The sequence below is a fragment of the Limulus polyphemus genome, unplaced genomic scaffold (genome assembly GCF_000517525.1).
Source record: "Limulus polyphemus unplaced genomic scaffold, Limulus_polyphemus-2.1.2 Scaffold655, whole genome shotgun sequence".
In the NCBI taxonomy this organism is placed as follows: domain Eukaryota; kingdom Metazoa; phylum Arthropoda; class Merostomata; order Xiphosura; family Limulidae; genus Limulus; species Limulus polyphemus.
The window spans coordinates 402,975-420,496 of NW_013666265.1; the positions used below are offsets into that span (position 1 = coordinate 402,975).

At 33.6% G+C, this 17,522-nt stretch overlaps 1 protein-coding gene across 7 annotated transcripts in view; it reads left to right on the plus strand.

Annotated features, from left to right (window-relative positions):
- Positions 1-1,568: 1,568 nt before the first annotated feature.
- The window catches only part of LOC106459740 (TIP41-like protein), a 26,321-nt gene continuing 10,367 nt past the window's right edge, over positions 1,569-17,522 (plus strand). The window contains exons 1-4 of one of the 7 annotated variants that reach the window (XM_013919395.2): positions 1,569-1,624; positions 6,249-6,459; positions 10,694-10,873; positions 15,847-15,946. In XM_013919395.2, the coding sequence (XP_013774849.1) occupies positions 6,263-6,459; positions 10,694-10,873; positions 15,847-15,946 (477 nt within the window). In that variant the 5' untranslated portion in view covers positions 1,569-1,624; positions 6,249-6,262. The other 6 variants (XM_013919396.2, XM_022386279.1, XM_013919397.2 and 3 more) reach the window with 6 other exon arrangements.

Below are 17,522 nucleotides of genomic sequence, written 5' to 3' on the forward strand. Positions count from 1 at the left end.
TAAGACTAACACATATCTAGTAAATGCTAGAGCATTCATGAAGGTTCGAGAAGGAGTGGCGTGATACTAGTCACGTAACCTCACTGACGCAACAATAGTTTTATAAATACCACCCAAATGTATCTATTTGAAACTTTCGCGTATATAGATTTGTTTTGATCAAGACCACACTTTGTAGGTGAAATAATAAAGAAAGAAATATAATAAATAAAAGCATATGCAAGAACTGAAACGCTCTCTTTCTCTCTTTTATTATTATTATTATTTGTCTTCTTCAATAACTGGGCACCAGCAATGATGGAAACCTAACTTGTAAGTGTATTACGATTAATTGTTTTTTTCAAAATCTGGAGACTCCAATAGACAAATAGATGTTAAGCAGGGATGGTCCAGATATTTTATGAAGACAAACTGTAGGAATTTAAGCAGGGAGACGAATAGCTTAAGGAAAGATTTTTTTATTTATAATTTATTTAAGAAAGAAGTATATATATAGAGCAAGAACTCAATCATACAGAAATGTACCAAAAGTGGTTTGGTATACAATTTGCAAACGTAGACCAACCACGCATGACATAATCAGTTCTACGTAAATAGACATTTTTTATTTTAGAAATATGCTCATTTATATGATGGCACCAAGTTAATTTATTGTAAAAAAATTCCTAAACATTTAGTAGATTATCGTGAAGTTTAAGTTTGACCTTTCTATTTTTTTGAAATATTTGTTTAAACTCTTATGAAAAATTATTGGCTGAGTTTTATTTGTGTTTAAAACAGTACGCGCGCGGAACCAAAAGCGGGTAATTTTATTCAATGTTTGTTTGTTTGTTGTTAAGTGTAAAGCTACACAATGGGCTATCTATGTTCTGGTCACCACTGGTACTGAAATCCGATTTTTAGCGTTATAGGCCCCCAGACTCAGGCCTTCCGCTGAACTATTAGGGAGACTTTATTCAATGTTGCCTGAACCCTTAACAGCAGTTATCACACGGTTAATTGATGTGTTCCAAACAGCAATGTAATTTTCATATTAAGACACAGAAGTAACGGTAAAAGTAAGGTATATAAATAAGTGAAATTTACGGATTCTTGAGGAATACCATCTTGGAATAGGTTAAAATATTTTTATTAGTTCGAACTCTAGGAAACACGAAGTCCGGGGTATAAACAAAGAAATATGGAGCTCTAAAACATCGTTAAAATAAAAGCAAAATATTCAGCTTTTTTATGTTTTTAAAAGCTATTTGGCTTTTATACTTAATACAATTGGAAGAATCACCTGTAATAAATACACTTAAATTACTGTCAGAAAACAAAAAGGTTTTGTCGAGAATTACCTGTTGGAAAGTAAAAAAGTTGTATTTAATTAACTTACAAATATCACTATTAACTTCATTTGATTCTTGGATTTTAATAAAAATGAATATTAAGGTATTAAGATAAACAGAATGTCGATGGTTTCTTTATTTCTTTGTTGAATATCACACAAATCTACTCGAAGGATTTATTTGCACAATAAAATTTTGCTTTTAAACATTGACTGTTGCTTGTTGAAAATACTGATTGTTTCACTGTGTTTAACTTGTGTCCCGTCTCTTTCTCTTCATCAAACTCGGACAAGGTTGGAGAATTCAGATTTTACTAAGTAAAATATTTTGTACGAACCTACTACTTTTCTATGGTTACTACCAGATTACTTTAAGGGACATCATTGAACTTGAGAATGATAAAATAACTTTAAGTAACGTTAATCAGACTATTTCAGTGGTTTGGGTATTAATTAGTGGGACGGGAATTTGAACCCGCGACCCTCGGATTACGAGTCAAGCGCCCTAACCAACTGGCCTTGCCAGACCCGTATATATGGTGTTCGTGTGTTTGAGCTCGAAACACTGTATGATAATACTTTAAAAAAAAACTGAAGTTTTATTTTACCTATATAAATGTCACTGGTGATTTTTGTGTTTTTTCGTTTTAATATTCTATAATGTCCACAATTCTTATTTTAGTCATAAAAAGGTGACTTTAACTTAGACAAACAGATGTTTTAGCATAGGTTATATTGCTACAAATTTTTTACGGAAATACATGTACAAACATCGTAGCGATAAAATCAAATAACTGTGGAAAGAATAACGACATAGATTTGCCTTATATACGATTAGTAACTGACTATGTTTTCATAAATCAATATGTGAGTATGAGACACCAAATGTATTTTTTTCATAGTGGATCAGATACACAGTAAACTTGTGAGTAGCGAAATAAAGTTAATTGCTTGATTGTTTAAACATTACTCAATTCTTTAGAATTTACAAGCAAATATCACGGAATCATGTTTTCCAGCATTTGTTTTTGCGTTTTTATTTCGACATGGTGAAATAAGTTCTGGTGCTACCAGGTCAGAGTTTATTTGTAAAAATGACCGTAAAAACTAAAATTTAAGACCTATTAGTAGTTATTATTAATAAAGTCTAGGTACAAACTATAACTTCTCCGTTGTACTGTAATCTGTGTTACTAATACTAATCTGTTCAACTTACTATTGTACAGGAAAACCCCACTCCTTTGGAATTGGAGTTATCTAAATAACTTAAAATATCCAGTCCGAGTTTCTTTGGTTTTATGTGCTACCCACTAATCAGCAGTATATGATGAGTTGAACTTGAAGATAACATGGTTATTATATGTAAAAGCACACCTAATGACTTTTTTCGCTGAGGAATGTGCCTAATATTTACTAACCCTAGCTATGAGTGAAATCATTCTTCATACACAGTTATTTCATTCACTAAAAAAAAATTGCATTTCGTTAATATATATTTATATATAGTAATAGTAAGTATTATATTTTTCATATTTTGCTAACATTATGGCAATATAAACCTATTTATATCCGTAAATATTTGTTTTATTGTATCACATATATAATCCATAGTATGCTAAAATGAAACTGTTTAATAAGAAAGTATTGATAAAATTAATCAAGAAACTAAATTCAAATAACATAGGTAAGTGAAATATTTAATAATAAAATGAGCAATGCACTAAAATTGTATTCAATCTAAAATATTAACATAATATTTTTTTACAATTGTTGAATTTGGTGGATCAAAAATTAACATTTCTTGGACTTTTGAGTGGTATTGCTGTATATTGTTCATATTGTTAATAATGTAAAACTAATTTCATTACGTGTTTTAACTGTAAGTAGCAATATATGGACAAAAAGAGAGACCATTTGGACCTTCAAGTTCAAGAATGTTCTTGCACACCCAGCCTTTAGAAATATAAAAATTTAAGCCTATTGTATATTTTTCTAGAAATCATTGCCCTTACCCTCTTAAATACCTATAAAGTTATGGCCTCCATTAACCCAGAACAACTCACTCCCTAATTAAAATTTCTTAACTGGAACCTAATTATTTCTATGTAATGAACTTTTATCTTCTCAACCTATTATTTTCTGAATACAACATAGTAAAACTGGAGGCCTTTGTGCTACTGATCCCCTGAATTATCTTGCAAACTTTGATAAGATCATGTCTTACCCTTATAAAATATCCCTTTCATCTGTGGAATTATTTAGTGGTAACCCTATTCTGAACCCTGGAAAGGATGATAAAGAAACATATTTTTTTTATGTGGCCTTAACTTTGCTACTAGCCAAAGAGCATTGGGGTGATTTTTTCCTCAGTCCATCGTATTATTAAGAGGGTTCCCATCTACATTAAAGATGTGGTCCAAATTATGAAAACATAAATACATCATCTTGCACTTACTCTAATTAAAAGTTATTTGTCAAATATTTTTCACTTGATCCAAGTCATTTTGTAGTAACTCAGCATCCGCAGTACAGCTATAAATACCCGAGAGTTGGCTGTCATCAGTAAACTTTACTGATTTATTAATTGTACCTTTGTAAATATCATTAAATAAGAAAAAGCAAATTCTCAAGCACCAATCACTGAAACACTCCACTAATAACAAGAGTAAACTTTGACTGGACTTCATTAATAATAATCTCTTGCTTTCTCCTATCCAACCACTTTACAACCTAGTTAACTAGTCTTTCCCCAACTCTTATCAATGTGATTTTCTTAGCTAATCTTACATGTGGCACATACAAAAGGTTTTTGAAAGTTTCAGTGCACCAATCCTTCTCCATCATGTAGATAAGGTTAAAAAAAGAAAACAGATAACTTCATTTTGGTGATTCTATTAGTCTTCTTTTACATCATATATCACTAAATGATTTTGTTAACTTTTTTTTATCAAATTAGAATTTTTTACACTACAGAAGTAAAGCTAACTGGTCTATAAATTCCAGGGCAACTCTTATCCCTTGAAGGGAAATTTTCTTATAACCTATTATTTTTCTCACACTATTAAGAAGTAGACTTCTCATTGTGGATTAAACTAATTTTGTGTCCCAAGTCAGCTTTCAGAATCCTATGGAAGATCAAATATCAGATATCTAAGTATATTTCTTTTTTCATTTTTAGTACGTTAATAGACAATGGTCAGGCGAGGATTGGAGAGTTGCTAATGTCACTCCCATTTTTAAAGGAACATGATTAACAGGATCTGCCTCTTGTATACATGTGTGATTGCATAAAAGTTTCATCTTCTGACCTTCTGAAATCTGTATAAACAAGGAAAATAAAAAGTTGATTTTTATGATTGAAAAATTAATACTAAATAATTCATTTTGCCCAGAAACATTTTCCTTACCATTATTCTTATATATATATGTAATATTTGTGTGAATTTTCAGTTATTTTTTCATATTTAACTAAGAAGTTGGCTATACTCTCCAGTTTGTTTTCCATTCCAGTATATATAAAACCAAGGATATTAGTATAGGCACATGAGAGAAGCTTTCTTATGTATTATGAATAATTGATGCTAGACTATTTGTGGATATTTATACTAATACCACATTAGTTTTTGAAGCAGTTGTTTGGAGTTGTGTTGCTTAATATTATGGCAGTTGTATTATGAAAGTAACAACAATTTTTTGAAACAACTAAGGATGATGTAGGGATGGTAATGCCAAAAAAGTACAGAAACAGAGTAGGGATGAATGCACAAAACCATACAAAAATCTCTACATAAGTAGCCAAATATTTCCAAGAAAAACTTTTATATACAGTTAAATGTTGAATTCCTTTCATTTGCTAATTCCCATAAGATTGTAACATTGACTTAGTGGCTAGTTATGTAGGGATTTTTGTATAGTTTTTGTATATTCATTTCTTTCTTGTTTCTATGCTTTTTGGCATTGCCATCCCTACATCATCCTTTTTTTTTCAAAACTTTCATTACTTGTTTGCCTTCTTTTTTTAAACAACACCAGTGAATATTAATGAATAGCAGTTTTAACCTGCCATGATGAGTTGTCTTGATGGATATCATGTTGAAGTTGGTGAAATGCTGTTCTGCACTCCCCAAGTTAAAATGCAACATTTTGGTGTGTTAATCATTGTAACAACTTCAAGCATTGATGAGCTAGCTCTTCCAATGCCAGAATCAGAATGATCAACTGAACATTTTGCTGTTATGCTACTCACCAGTTCTCTATTTTAGCTATGTTTTTTGGCTAAAGTTAGGTGTTTTTAAAAGTCTCTTAGATTAATATAAGAGAGATTTCAGACCGTGATAAGCAATACATTTTTTCCTGGCCTATCCACACATACTAAGCACTACTGTGCTTAGCTATAATGAAAATTTATTTTAGTATACATAGTGTATTCTATTTTCACTTATTCTTTTTCACAACAGTGTATTTTCTTTTGAATTAGTCTTTCATTTATTTATCCTTTTTTTTCTGAAACATGCCAATGGCTCAAAAGTACCTTTTTTATTCACTTCATGTTTTTTTTAATTACCTTATCTTTATGTGTTGTTGGCAAGCTTTTTTTTCAATCTAATATTTAACCTCACATGCAAATATAAGTACTATTTTTATTTTTTAATACTGAAACAATTGCATGTAGTGAACATTAGTCATTATTTTTGAAAGTTTGGTATATCTTTATTAAGTTTTTAATTTCTTGGGATAACTAAACAGTCAAAATATATTTATTGTTCTAGAAAAGATTTTGATATTATTTTAACATTTCCTTTATGAGGTTTAATTGCAAACAGTGAATTAAAAAATATCCATATTGTCTTTCTATATTTTAATTTTATGACAAATTATTAATAAGTTTTAATGATTTTGTTTATTTATCCTTGACTAGGTACAACATTTAAAATGAGTTACCCAAGTAAAACAGAAGTTGGTGACATCAAGACAAAAGCTGACAGCATATGTGTAAAGACTTATACTTTTGGGCCATGGACATTAATTACACAGAAAAATCATATTCTTCCATCCAAATGCTCAACTCCTCAAGTTTGTCATCAAGAGAAAGATACCACAGATTCTTATCACTTGTGTTCATTTTGCAGGTTAATAATCTGTTTACTTTTAGAGTTTTACCAGACAAAGTAGAAAATTTAATGATGTACTAGTAGTGCTACGAGTAAAAAATCAGCTTTTAGCCTGGATGTTTCAAAAACTTCATCTTATATAGATAATAACATAGTTTTTGTAGTCCATATCAACTCCTTGAACCTAAGTGGACACTGCTATCATCCGGCCCAATTTACCCATCAGACACTGGCAGCATTTGATAACATTTATGTATCTTTGGCAGAAAACTAATCCAAACCATATTATTATCCACAAAATTAAGAAAATTGAATTTTTATCAGTTATGGTGATAATTATCAGGAAATCATGAAAACGTGCAATAAATTACGGGTTTAAAGAGTTAAGTATGGTCTCACCTCTTGCATTATCTTTTGCTATATTACACATGTAAACAAAATTCAAATAGGGCTATGCATATATTGGAAATTTTTACAACCTCTTTTGTTCTCTTGCATGATTTCTGATGGTTTGGACCTGCTCCTTATGCATCCTTTTATTATACTATATAATCACATATGATGTGCTGTAAGGTGACACCGAATCAGCTAAGTTATACTACAACATGTACATTACTCACTTGGCTCCACTTCATAACAAAACATTTAAGAGCCACATTTTATCTTTGCTGTTAGGCTGTTTGGTCATTTTTCAATTGTTGTTTTATTTAAGTTTCTTTGTATTAGGTCGTTAAAAAAATAATGTCGTGTTTTGGAACACTTTCATTAACTACTCCCCCCCCAAAAAAAAACGTACATCACATGTGATAGTTAAACGAACCACCTAAATGTCACATTAGTGTAGCTTATATAATGTGTAAAGTTTAGTATACTCTAATCCCTTACAATGATGGCACACAATGAGACACATATTTGGCATGTAATGCTGTTTGAATACAAGAAGGGAAACAATGCCTCTGTAGCCACAAAGAATATCAAAGAAGTTTATTAAAATGTTTTGAACATTTGTAAGTGTCAACGATGGTTCAGCAAATTTCATACAAGTGACTTTAGCCTTAAAAACCGTGATGGCAGGAGCTGACATTTTGGAATTGATATTGATGCTCTGAAGATGCTTGTTGAGTCTAACCTAAGGCAACACACTCGTGAAATGGCCCTGAAATTGCATGTCTCTCATGAAACAATATGTAAACATCTAAGAAATGTGTGAAAACTACATAAAGAAGGTGTTTAGGTGCTTCACAAACTCTCCAATGATCATAGTTTCCAACGTGTGAACATTGCTTCGTCTCTTCTAGCACATAATGTGCGGGAACCATTTTTGGACAGAATTGTCACCGGTGATGAAAAATGGATTCTCTATGTGAATATTAAACACCAAAAACAATGGCTCAGTCCTAGACAAAAACCATTTCTGACCCCAAAATCTGGACTCCATGTGCAGAAATTGATGCTTTGCATTTGGTGGGACATCAAAGGAGTAATTCATTTCGAACTCCTCAATCCACAGCAAACTGTCAATGCAGAGATCTATAGTCAGCAACTGGAATGCTTAAATCAAGCCTTTAATAAGAAACGCCCTTCACTTGTCAATCGGAAAGGTGTTCTTCTTCTCCACAACAATGCACGTCCACATGTGGCATGTTTGACGCAACACAAGATTATGGAGTTGGGTTGAGAAGTTCTCCCCCACCCACCATGTTCTCCAGATATGGCACCATCAGATTACCATCTATTTTGTTCGCTGCAACACCATCTTAATGGGAAAATGTATGCAAATGTGGAAGGTGTTAAAGAGGACATCAACATGTTTTTTGCTTCAAAGCCAAGTGATTTCAGGGCATATATAAGTTGTTCGGGTTTTTCATCCAAAAAAGCAATGTTAATTTCTTGACAACCTAATATTTAAGCATAATTCCCAGAGGCACAAGACCTCACTTGTTACAAGATATAGGTTGCCACCATTGAGAAGCTATCAGAGAGTGGAACAACAGACAAGGCAGATTTATATTCTCCCAGTTTAGATTTTTAGGGGTTTATTGTTGAAGAACAGGAGGCTTTAAACCTATAGACTAGTATTCTCTTTTCAAAAATCCAGTTCTTTAAGGTTTTGGATGGAGAGACCTTAACCAACTGGTACAAGCAGGCCAGTGAATAATTAACCTAGTTACTCAAAGTGCTCATTTTCATATTTCTTTTTTTATCTAATGTTTAGAAAGTTTCTTTGGTTCCAAAATGGATTGATTATGTCTTAGTTACTATATATTGGTCTGCCTTTGATATACTCCTATCTCCCTATATGCTTTCAATGTTGGTGAGAGGTTTGGTAGTTCAGATACATCATTTTCAACTAGATTTCCATCAACACAGCATGCTGATGTTCTTCCATTCAAAGCAAGAGGTTTTCGTATAATGGAATTAGGATGGTACATTAACATTTAAATACTTACAGTACCATATTAACTGAAATATGCAACTAATATAACATATTTATGACCTACTTCTTTATAAATGTGGATAACCAAATTTTAGGTAACATGAGAATTGACAAAAGAGTGGGTATGAGCCTGGCTCTTTTAGACACTTTTAAGAACTCTTATAAGGACTGGTATAATAGAGACTGTAATTAAAATCATAAATAATATTCAATGTTAAACTGGTACACAATTAAAAACATTTTATTTAGGCCTATCTATGGCCTTCAAAAAAGTTGACGACTCTACATGTTTCGACGTTACAACGTCATCCTCAGGAGGCTGGAATCTTATATGTTTCTCATTAGTTGTGAAGTGAAAACCAATGAAACAAATACCTAAACTTTTTAGATATTTTTGTATTATATAGTGGTTAGATAAGTATTATATAGAAGCTCAATACATGAGCACAGTTCCCACCTCATTAGATCCACCTGCTTGTTTATGTATGCCACCTTGTACAACTTACAGTGTGTTGTTTTGAACAAACAGGCCTTGGGAAGGTGCTTCTTACTTTTGCTTACATATTTGTATTTTGACTACTACAGTGACTGCCAGTAGTTTTCTGCATTGTGGTAAGATTGAGTAGTTTATTGTGACAGTATTCTGGTCAATAAATAAGGATGCTTATGATCCTGTGTTTTCCATTCTTGATCTGCTGGAGTGGTTGTATTGATTGAATACTCTATTTGCTGTATGCTGAACATATTCCAGAAGATGCAGATCAGTGTTCTTATCCAAACTAGATTATGTTGATAAGGGGTATTGCATTCACAAGTTTTCAAGTAGGTAAATTATGTGGTAGACACTGATGCTAGATGCATTTTTACATCTCCAAGACTAAACTGATTGTTATTTGGCTCTTTGCATTGTGCTGTATGGCAGCAATGCTAATGTACTAATTGACCTGGCATAGCTTGGTGGTTTGGTCACTCAACTCACAAACTGTAAGTCACAGAATTGAAATCCATTGCAAAACATCCTCACACTTTCAGCTGCAGGGACATTATGATATGATGGTCAATTTCTCCATTCACTGGTAAAGTGTAGCCCAAGACTTTGCAGTGGGTGGTGTTGAGTAGCTGCTTTCTCTCTAGTTTATCACTTCAAAATTAGGGACAGCTAGTGCAGCTAGTCTTTGTGCAAAATCCAGGTGATTAGTTTACACTGTTTTTGTTTTTATTCAAGAAATTCTTACAATGTGGTATTGGTAGTGCTGTGGTAACGTTTTTTTTTTTACTGAGCCATCTTTGTATAGCAGAACCATTGGCACTTTTGAACTAGAAGCATGTTCTCTAACAAATCAAATCTTGATGTTTCGTCTTTATTACCCTCCAGATTTATGAATCTGTAATAGATGTCAGTAATGTATGAACTAATAAATTCTGATTTTTATACTTTGAGAATTTTCTGCATTGTGAATACATTTTATTTTGTGATGAAATGGGGTGGGTTGGTGGTGCAAGGGAGAAATGCCAATTTAAGAAAAATGTTTATGTAGTTTTGGCCTAAAGTATGTTTTGATTATGAAATTGTATTCTAAAACATAATGCCAGTCTTTTTGCAAGCTTTAAAAATTATTTCAATTTAGTCTTTTGTTTTATAGAACAGTACATGTTATTTAATACACTGAAGTAAAAAAGTACATCTTACAAACTTATATGAGCTAAAAACTCATAATAAATTAATGTTATTCACAAACAAAAAACAACAACAACAATATATACAGGTTAGTTTGTAGTATTTTTTTAATCTGATTCTTCCCCTGAATTTTTCAGATTTCAACAAGAATTGACCTTACCTCAACTTCCAGAAATGACTTTTGCTGATAATTTACTACAGATAAAACATGAAAGAGGATTTGGCATAGAATTTAACTGTCTTGATGCTCTACGTCTTGTAGACACAAAAAATGACATAATGAAAGTGGCTGTTGCTGAGGTTTGGCAAAATACAAGGTAAGTAATAAAAAATAGTTAAAGTGATGTCTTTTTTTTCTTCTAGTCATACTCTGTAGTAAATTTTATCTAATACAGTGGCATTAGGAAGCATGCAGTATGTGCTGTGAATATTTATTTGTAACTCCCTTTTATAGACAGTGTAAAAAAAAGGATTGGCTTGTGATCTAGTGTTTTAAGATTGATGCATGAGACACTTTCCTACGTATCCCTCTTGACCCATCCTCCATATGTTTTCTACGTTACATCCATCAGACTCACACCTTCCAATTCTTTACTCTTTGATATAGCATCAGCTTTTTCTGAATTAATTTGTATTGTGAGAGCCTTCACTCGCCATATCCACAGTCTGGGGATGGCATTCTTTTTCTTGGATGATTGATTTCTATTGGCCCATTTTCAGATGTTATTATTCTCTCACACCTCCATTTTCTTGCATTAGGCTACTTGGTAGTGGTGGATTTTCATAGATCTATGTCCTTTTTCACACCCACCCAATATTTCATACTTTTGGGAATTTTCTTTGTCTCCTGTCTCAACTGAATTCAGCCTCCTCCTCTTTATCTGTGAGCTATAGCATATCTAGTCACCAAGATTGGGGAGTCTGGCTTTCCTAGAACCCTTTATTCCTTTGGGGCATGCACACATGCATCTTCTCCAGTGAACCTTGCAGAGGATTCTTTTTTGTGTTCCATTGTCCTTGTTTGTGAATTTCCCTTCTCCTCTCCTCGAGGAATTGCCATAGTGCCTGGACAGTGCCCATACTAATTTCAGCATTCCCTTACCAAATCCCAAGCCTGATCTTTCTCATCACTGATGCTTCCATCATTGATTGAGGTGCATCTCTGGACAAGGACATAACTTCTGGTGTTTGAATGCAAAACAAACATTCACTTTTCATAACTTGCTCTATTATTTCAATGTTCATTAGGCATGTATCTATTCTTGCACCTACTTGTGAATCGCTTGGTCATGATACACTCTGACAATTCCATGGTTGTTTCTTACATCAGCTGTCCAAGAGGCATACATTCCAGAACCCTTTGTTTTTGTTTGTCAGACCTACTTTTCTGGGCCCATTCATATCAAGTTTATCTTCTTGTTTTTCATTTGGTGGGAGCTTAGAACATGATGTTGAACTGTCTCTTTTGGCCAATCTGCATTCTAACAACAGAGTGGTCTTTACACTCCCAGGTCTTTTGTTGGGTTTGCTTTCAGTTGGGCATGCCTCTTAAAGACATCTTTGCCACCATTCTCAACTCCAAGCTTATTCTTTTCTGATCCCCTATTCTTCATCTTTTGACTCTGCCTGTCAATGCTCTCAGCCAGGCTTGGTCTCACCTCTTTCAGGATGCCTATCCTCCTCTTCATCTCCTCCCTCGGGTCCTCACCTTGATATGTGACACTTTTTGTCAAGTCCTATTTTTGCTACCTCTTTGGCCAGTTTAGCCTTGGTTTCTTTTGCTTCTTTGCTTAGCATCCAGACCTTCCCTTCCTCTACCTAATATCCCCTTTCTATTACTTCGTCCTCGCATGTCCCTTTTTCATCAAGAAATATCATCCCTCCATCTTCACATGTAGGATCTGTTTGGTCACTTACCTATCGGGCTGGACTCTCCGATCGTTTGACAGTTCTCTCTACTCTGTTCTGTTTCTCATTCTTCTATGCTCTCTTCCCATATACATGACTGGGACCTTACTACATTCTCACACATGTTCCATTTGCTCTTTGTGTTGTCTTTCTCTCCCGATTTATTTCCTCCTCCTTTTTTCTATGATTTCTGTTGCTTGGATGTCTATGCTATTGTTGCTTCTCATACCCTCTTGTATTGCACTTATACTTCTCTCCCTGGACCAATCTTTCCTTTGTAAGGTTTCTACTGCTTGGGAAGGTAGCCATACTTTCTTTTCTGTTTCCCTTCCTTCGGTTTCTCACTTGTATGGCCGTTCGGACCCAGATCTGCTCCTTTGTTCTATTCGTTGTTGCTTATCACAGAATTCTCCCATTAAGAGTCCCTGCCATTGTTTGTTTCTACCCTGAGATCCTCTTCTTTCAGGAACTTTTCTCTTCTACCCTTATGGGATGGATCTGTTGACTCCTCTGGTTGGTATATTTTTCTTTGAATGTAGATGCTCACAGGCTATTTAACACTTCACATTTGATTTGTCACCTGACTCTATTTCTCGCTTCTAATTTTCTCCAGCATTTGTACATGATCTTCCAGGTGGGCTTGTGGATGACTCCCCACATGTTTGTCTCTTATTATTTACACCATCTGGCTGTTTCTTCGCTTGTTGGATTTTGACTTCCCTCAGTTGCTATTCTTCAATTAACTCAACATCTTGGAGAAGAGTAAGTACATTTTCTGACATGTGGCTGGTGTTGCCTCCCAGGGTGTGCTTATGTCCCAAAATTTGCATTGAGTCAAGATAATGGAAAAAGCTCAAACCATCTGCACTGGCTCTGTCAGTGCCTATTGTGAGATGGGGGTATTCCACAAGAGCACTTGAGGTATACATACTTACTCAATTGTCTGATCCAGACTGTACTATTTCTATGGACTATCATGGAAAACACCAGCACCAGAGAAGTATTCTGCTCACTTTTTTGGCTCATGCTTGCCAGCTTTTAAAAACAGAGTTTTGCGGTCACCAATTGCACTGTCTCCAGTCAAAAACCTTTCTGGCCGGTGATCCAATGGGGATCCAGGTGCTTCAACGAGTCTCCCCAACATGAATTTTCTTCCACTCCCTTTCTTTGAGTGAAGAATGAGAGACTCTTGCCACTTACCATTTCCTAGCCATTGTGGTGGTGGACTATGGAAAATCCTCATGGTTGGGTTTGGTACAGTACGGTGAGAAGTAAGGTGGTGATGACGCTGTCAGTGTAGTATGTATGGGTCATCTCTCAAAAAAACATGTTCCACAAAACTACTGTGCCCTCTTCCTGCAGCCAGAGCCTATTCAGTAGAGTTGAAGTGTGCATACACAGTACGGTCTGGTTGTGCCCCCACCACACTACATATATTGGCTCACCTACTGTTTGTGTGCAAGTACTCGGATGGACATGTTCTCATTCCACCTGTCCTTGCACCACTTGGGCTCATTTGCCTCTCCCTCTTTACATTCCAGGTGAAGAGTATACCCTGGTCAAGAAGAGATGCAGTCTCCCACAGGTGTGCTCCTATGGAGCATCTGCCATTGGGTGTCCCAATCAATGGGCTTCTCTTTGAAGGCTTTCTGAAGGGATCTCATCTAGGTAAAATTTTTCACAGATCCCTCCACCATTTCAACATGGGATTCTAGCATTTCTAAGTGCAGTGATGAGTTATCATCTCCAAAGTTAACATTTTCCTTACCTGAAAGTGTATTTCCAATAGATACCTTTTCACACATTCCTATCTGTCCTCTCCACTTCTGTTACACATTTTGTTTTTATTGCCTCATCAAAAAATGAGGTTGTTGCAAGTGCAAAGGGGAGGAGTTCTGCACATGGCAGTTGTATCACTCTCCTCTTGGTAGAGGACTTTTGTTGCATGATGATGTCATCATGCACCAGCACAGTTCATGTTAAACACGTGAATTTAGCTAGAAATTACCTCAAGGCTAGTGGCATCCAAGACTCGTAGGCAGACATATGAGGAAAATAGCATTTCTGTGTGTAGAGGTGAGTATTTATTGCAAATACATTTTCAAGTAAGGAAAATATTAACTTTAGTTACTTACAAAAGCTTTTGTCTAATTAAATAAAATGTACAAATGTGAAATTAATTAATGATGTAAATCATGAATTGCTTACCAATCTATAAAAAAACAAACATTAAAACAAAAGTACAAATAGTAAAAGATTACTGAAGTAGTGAGTTTGATAACTAAAAAACACAGCATCCATTTTGTCACAGCTGTCAGACACCATTGTTACAGAGTATTAGTGAAGTATTTTAAAGTTCATGGGATAAACTACACGGTACTTTCCAAGTATTCAGGCATGCATAGAAAAAATGTTTATAGTAATCCAGAAGGAACAAAGGTACCTGGCAATGATGGACTTAAAACGTAATGCTATGAATTGGGAGGTAGGCCACTTCTTCCACTGTTTGGAGCCACAGCATGTGAAGTATTTGTCAAGTGCAAAAGTACCCATGATATGCAGGGCATTAAAAATCACACTTATTTTGTGTTGGCTTCACAGATTTTGTTATGGAACTCCTGGCTCAGTTGATCCCTCAATCTTAACATTAAAATAGTAAATTTCAAATGGCTGTCAAACTCAAATCATTCTGATTTTTACTCTCTTGGTCAAACTTTTCTATTAGGATGATTTATAAAGGTTCAGTCTTTTCCTTGTTTTCTAAATAATCTATTACTTGAATTTGTATGATGCCTGTAAATAATAAAATTCCCATTAAAATAGTAACAGTAGTGCTAAATTAGCTAGAGAAAGTCATAGTAGTTTGAAAATTGACATGTATTTTTTCTTTTTTTGTAACAGTTTTTCATCTTGTTTGTCATGTCATGTGCTAAACTTAAGTAACTATATGTAATCTCAGAAATTATTAGAATACCTTTCAAGTCCATAGAATAGCATATTCTAATAGTAAGGAAACATAAGAGAAAAAGGTTGAATGCAATAATTAAAGCTTGTATTGTTCTTACAATACTTATGAGATGTACATCTAACAGCATTGCATCAAACCTCCTATTTGCAATGCTTGTGACTGAAGAAGTGTACCTGTTTAGTGCTGTACCATGTAAATGGTTACAGCCATATAGGACTACACTTACAATTGTTTTGTGACAAGGGGGTTGATATTTTGAATGAAATCACATATGAATCACTATGTTTTTGTTCTTGTGGTTCCTTTTATGGTTTATTTTTATGTTTTGAATTTTAGAAATATTACTATTCCTACATGACAAAAAAAATTAAAGTATTCCACACCTAACAGATGATTATTTTATTTTATTTTTAGGGCAGAATGTAAGTATGTTAAAGAAGTAATAAAGCCATTTGATTGGACTTTCACAACGGCCTACAAAGGGACATTGATGTCAACAGATAACTCTTTGCAAGTAAGATGATTTTTTAAGTGGAAATTCCTGTATGTTGTGTTTAATAGAAGACAAAAAATTGAACATTTATGTTCGTTATCATTATTAAATGATAATGCATTGTTCAAACCTATTGTTAGATTCACCAGTTAACATTTTCGTTCTTAGCTCTTGAAATAAATGTATATGAATATCTGTTTAGTCTGTTATTTATATAAATAACAAGTGGGGTAAAAATTAACAAAGAAATATGTAAACAATTGATAAATTCTTAAATAGGATATTTTATTTGAGAATATGATTAGCTGAAACTTGTATTATTAGCTGACAAAGTATTGAGATAACATTTCAAGTGCTATTAGATAACAGGCTAATCTTAAATTATGAAAGATAAGAAAGACTTTAAAGATACTTATTGTGCTTTAATTTGTGATAATAAATATAAATTGCAAAATATTTCTATTTGTAGAAAAACAAACTTGAAATAAATTTTTGTATTACCAAAAATGTTTAAGGAATGCTATTAAATCCAATTAAAGCTGAGGGAAGAGATAAAGTTGAAAGTTGATTGAAAGAAAGAAAAGTTTCAAACTTCAGGAACTCTTTTAAATAATAATAGGTTGTCATGATATAAAAGACTGTTTGGTTTAAATATTAGTGATAAACTTATATTTATGAGTGAATACTTTATTATTTGTAAGTTTTGTTATAATAAGAGTTAAAAGCAGACGATTGTAGAAGGTTTTGTTAATAACTAATTGGTGTCAAGAAGATAGAAAGTGGCCAGATGACTATTTAATAAAGATATAAATAGCATGAGATGAGTGGGAAGCAGCAGACAGACGGTATTAGACAGATAAAAGCAAAGAGAATATAGTTGGTGTGAAGTTAAGTAACGTAGATGTAATAGGCCTAATGACTGACATAGGCTTAACGTTTAATATGTTAGAGAGAAACTAACAGTAAAGAAAAAAAGATAAGAAGGATAATTTTATTCCGTTAAAGTGTGGTTCTAAAGTAATTGAATTAGCCTGGGTACCCTTTGATAAAAGGAACAGAGGATCTTCAGAAGAAAAAAGACCAAACAAATTACGGTAACTTGCACCACAACTCTAACTGTAAGTGAATCACACACAGAATACTAGTAATAAATTCTGAAATTCTAAAGTAATTGAATAGGTCTAAGTGAACTATTGACAAGAAGAAGAGAACTATATATGAATGGTGTTTATGATATGCCTGTAATCTCTATAGTGTGAAGACTTTGTTGTACATACGTTTAACTTGTTTTGATTATATATATATATATATACTAGCTGAGTTACCCGGCGTTGCACAGCGAAAATTTAGATTTGAAATGTATAGATCAGTATTTTTTTCGGAAAATTATTCAGTAAGTAGACAAAAGCTGTGATGCGAGAAATAAAAAAGCATTTAATCAAACAAAGCTTTATAGTTAAAAGCACTTAAATTCCACTGCCAAGCATTGAAGGCTTGAGATCGTGTTGAGTTTGTCTCCCACCATAACGCTTTTTATGTGCAAAATGTGCTTATGTTTGTATGTTTATTACAAAAAATGGTGCAATAATCATTAATT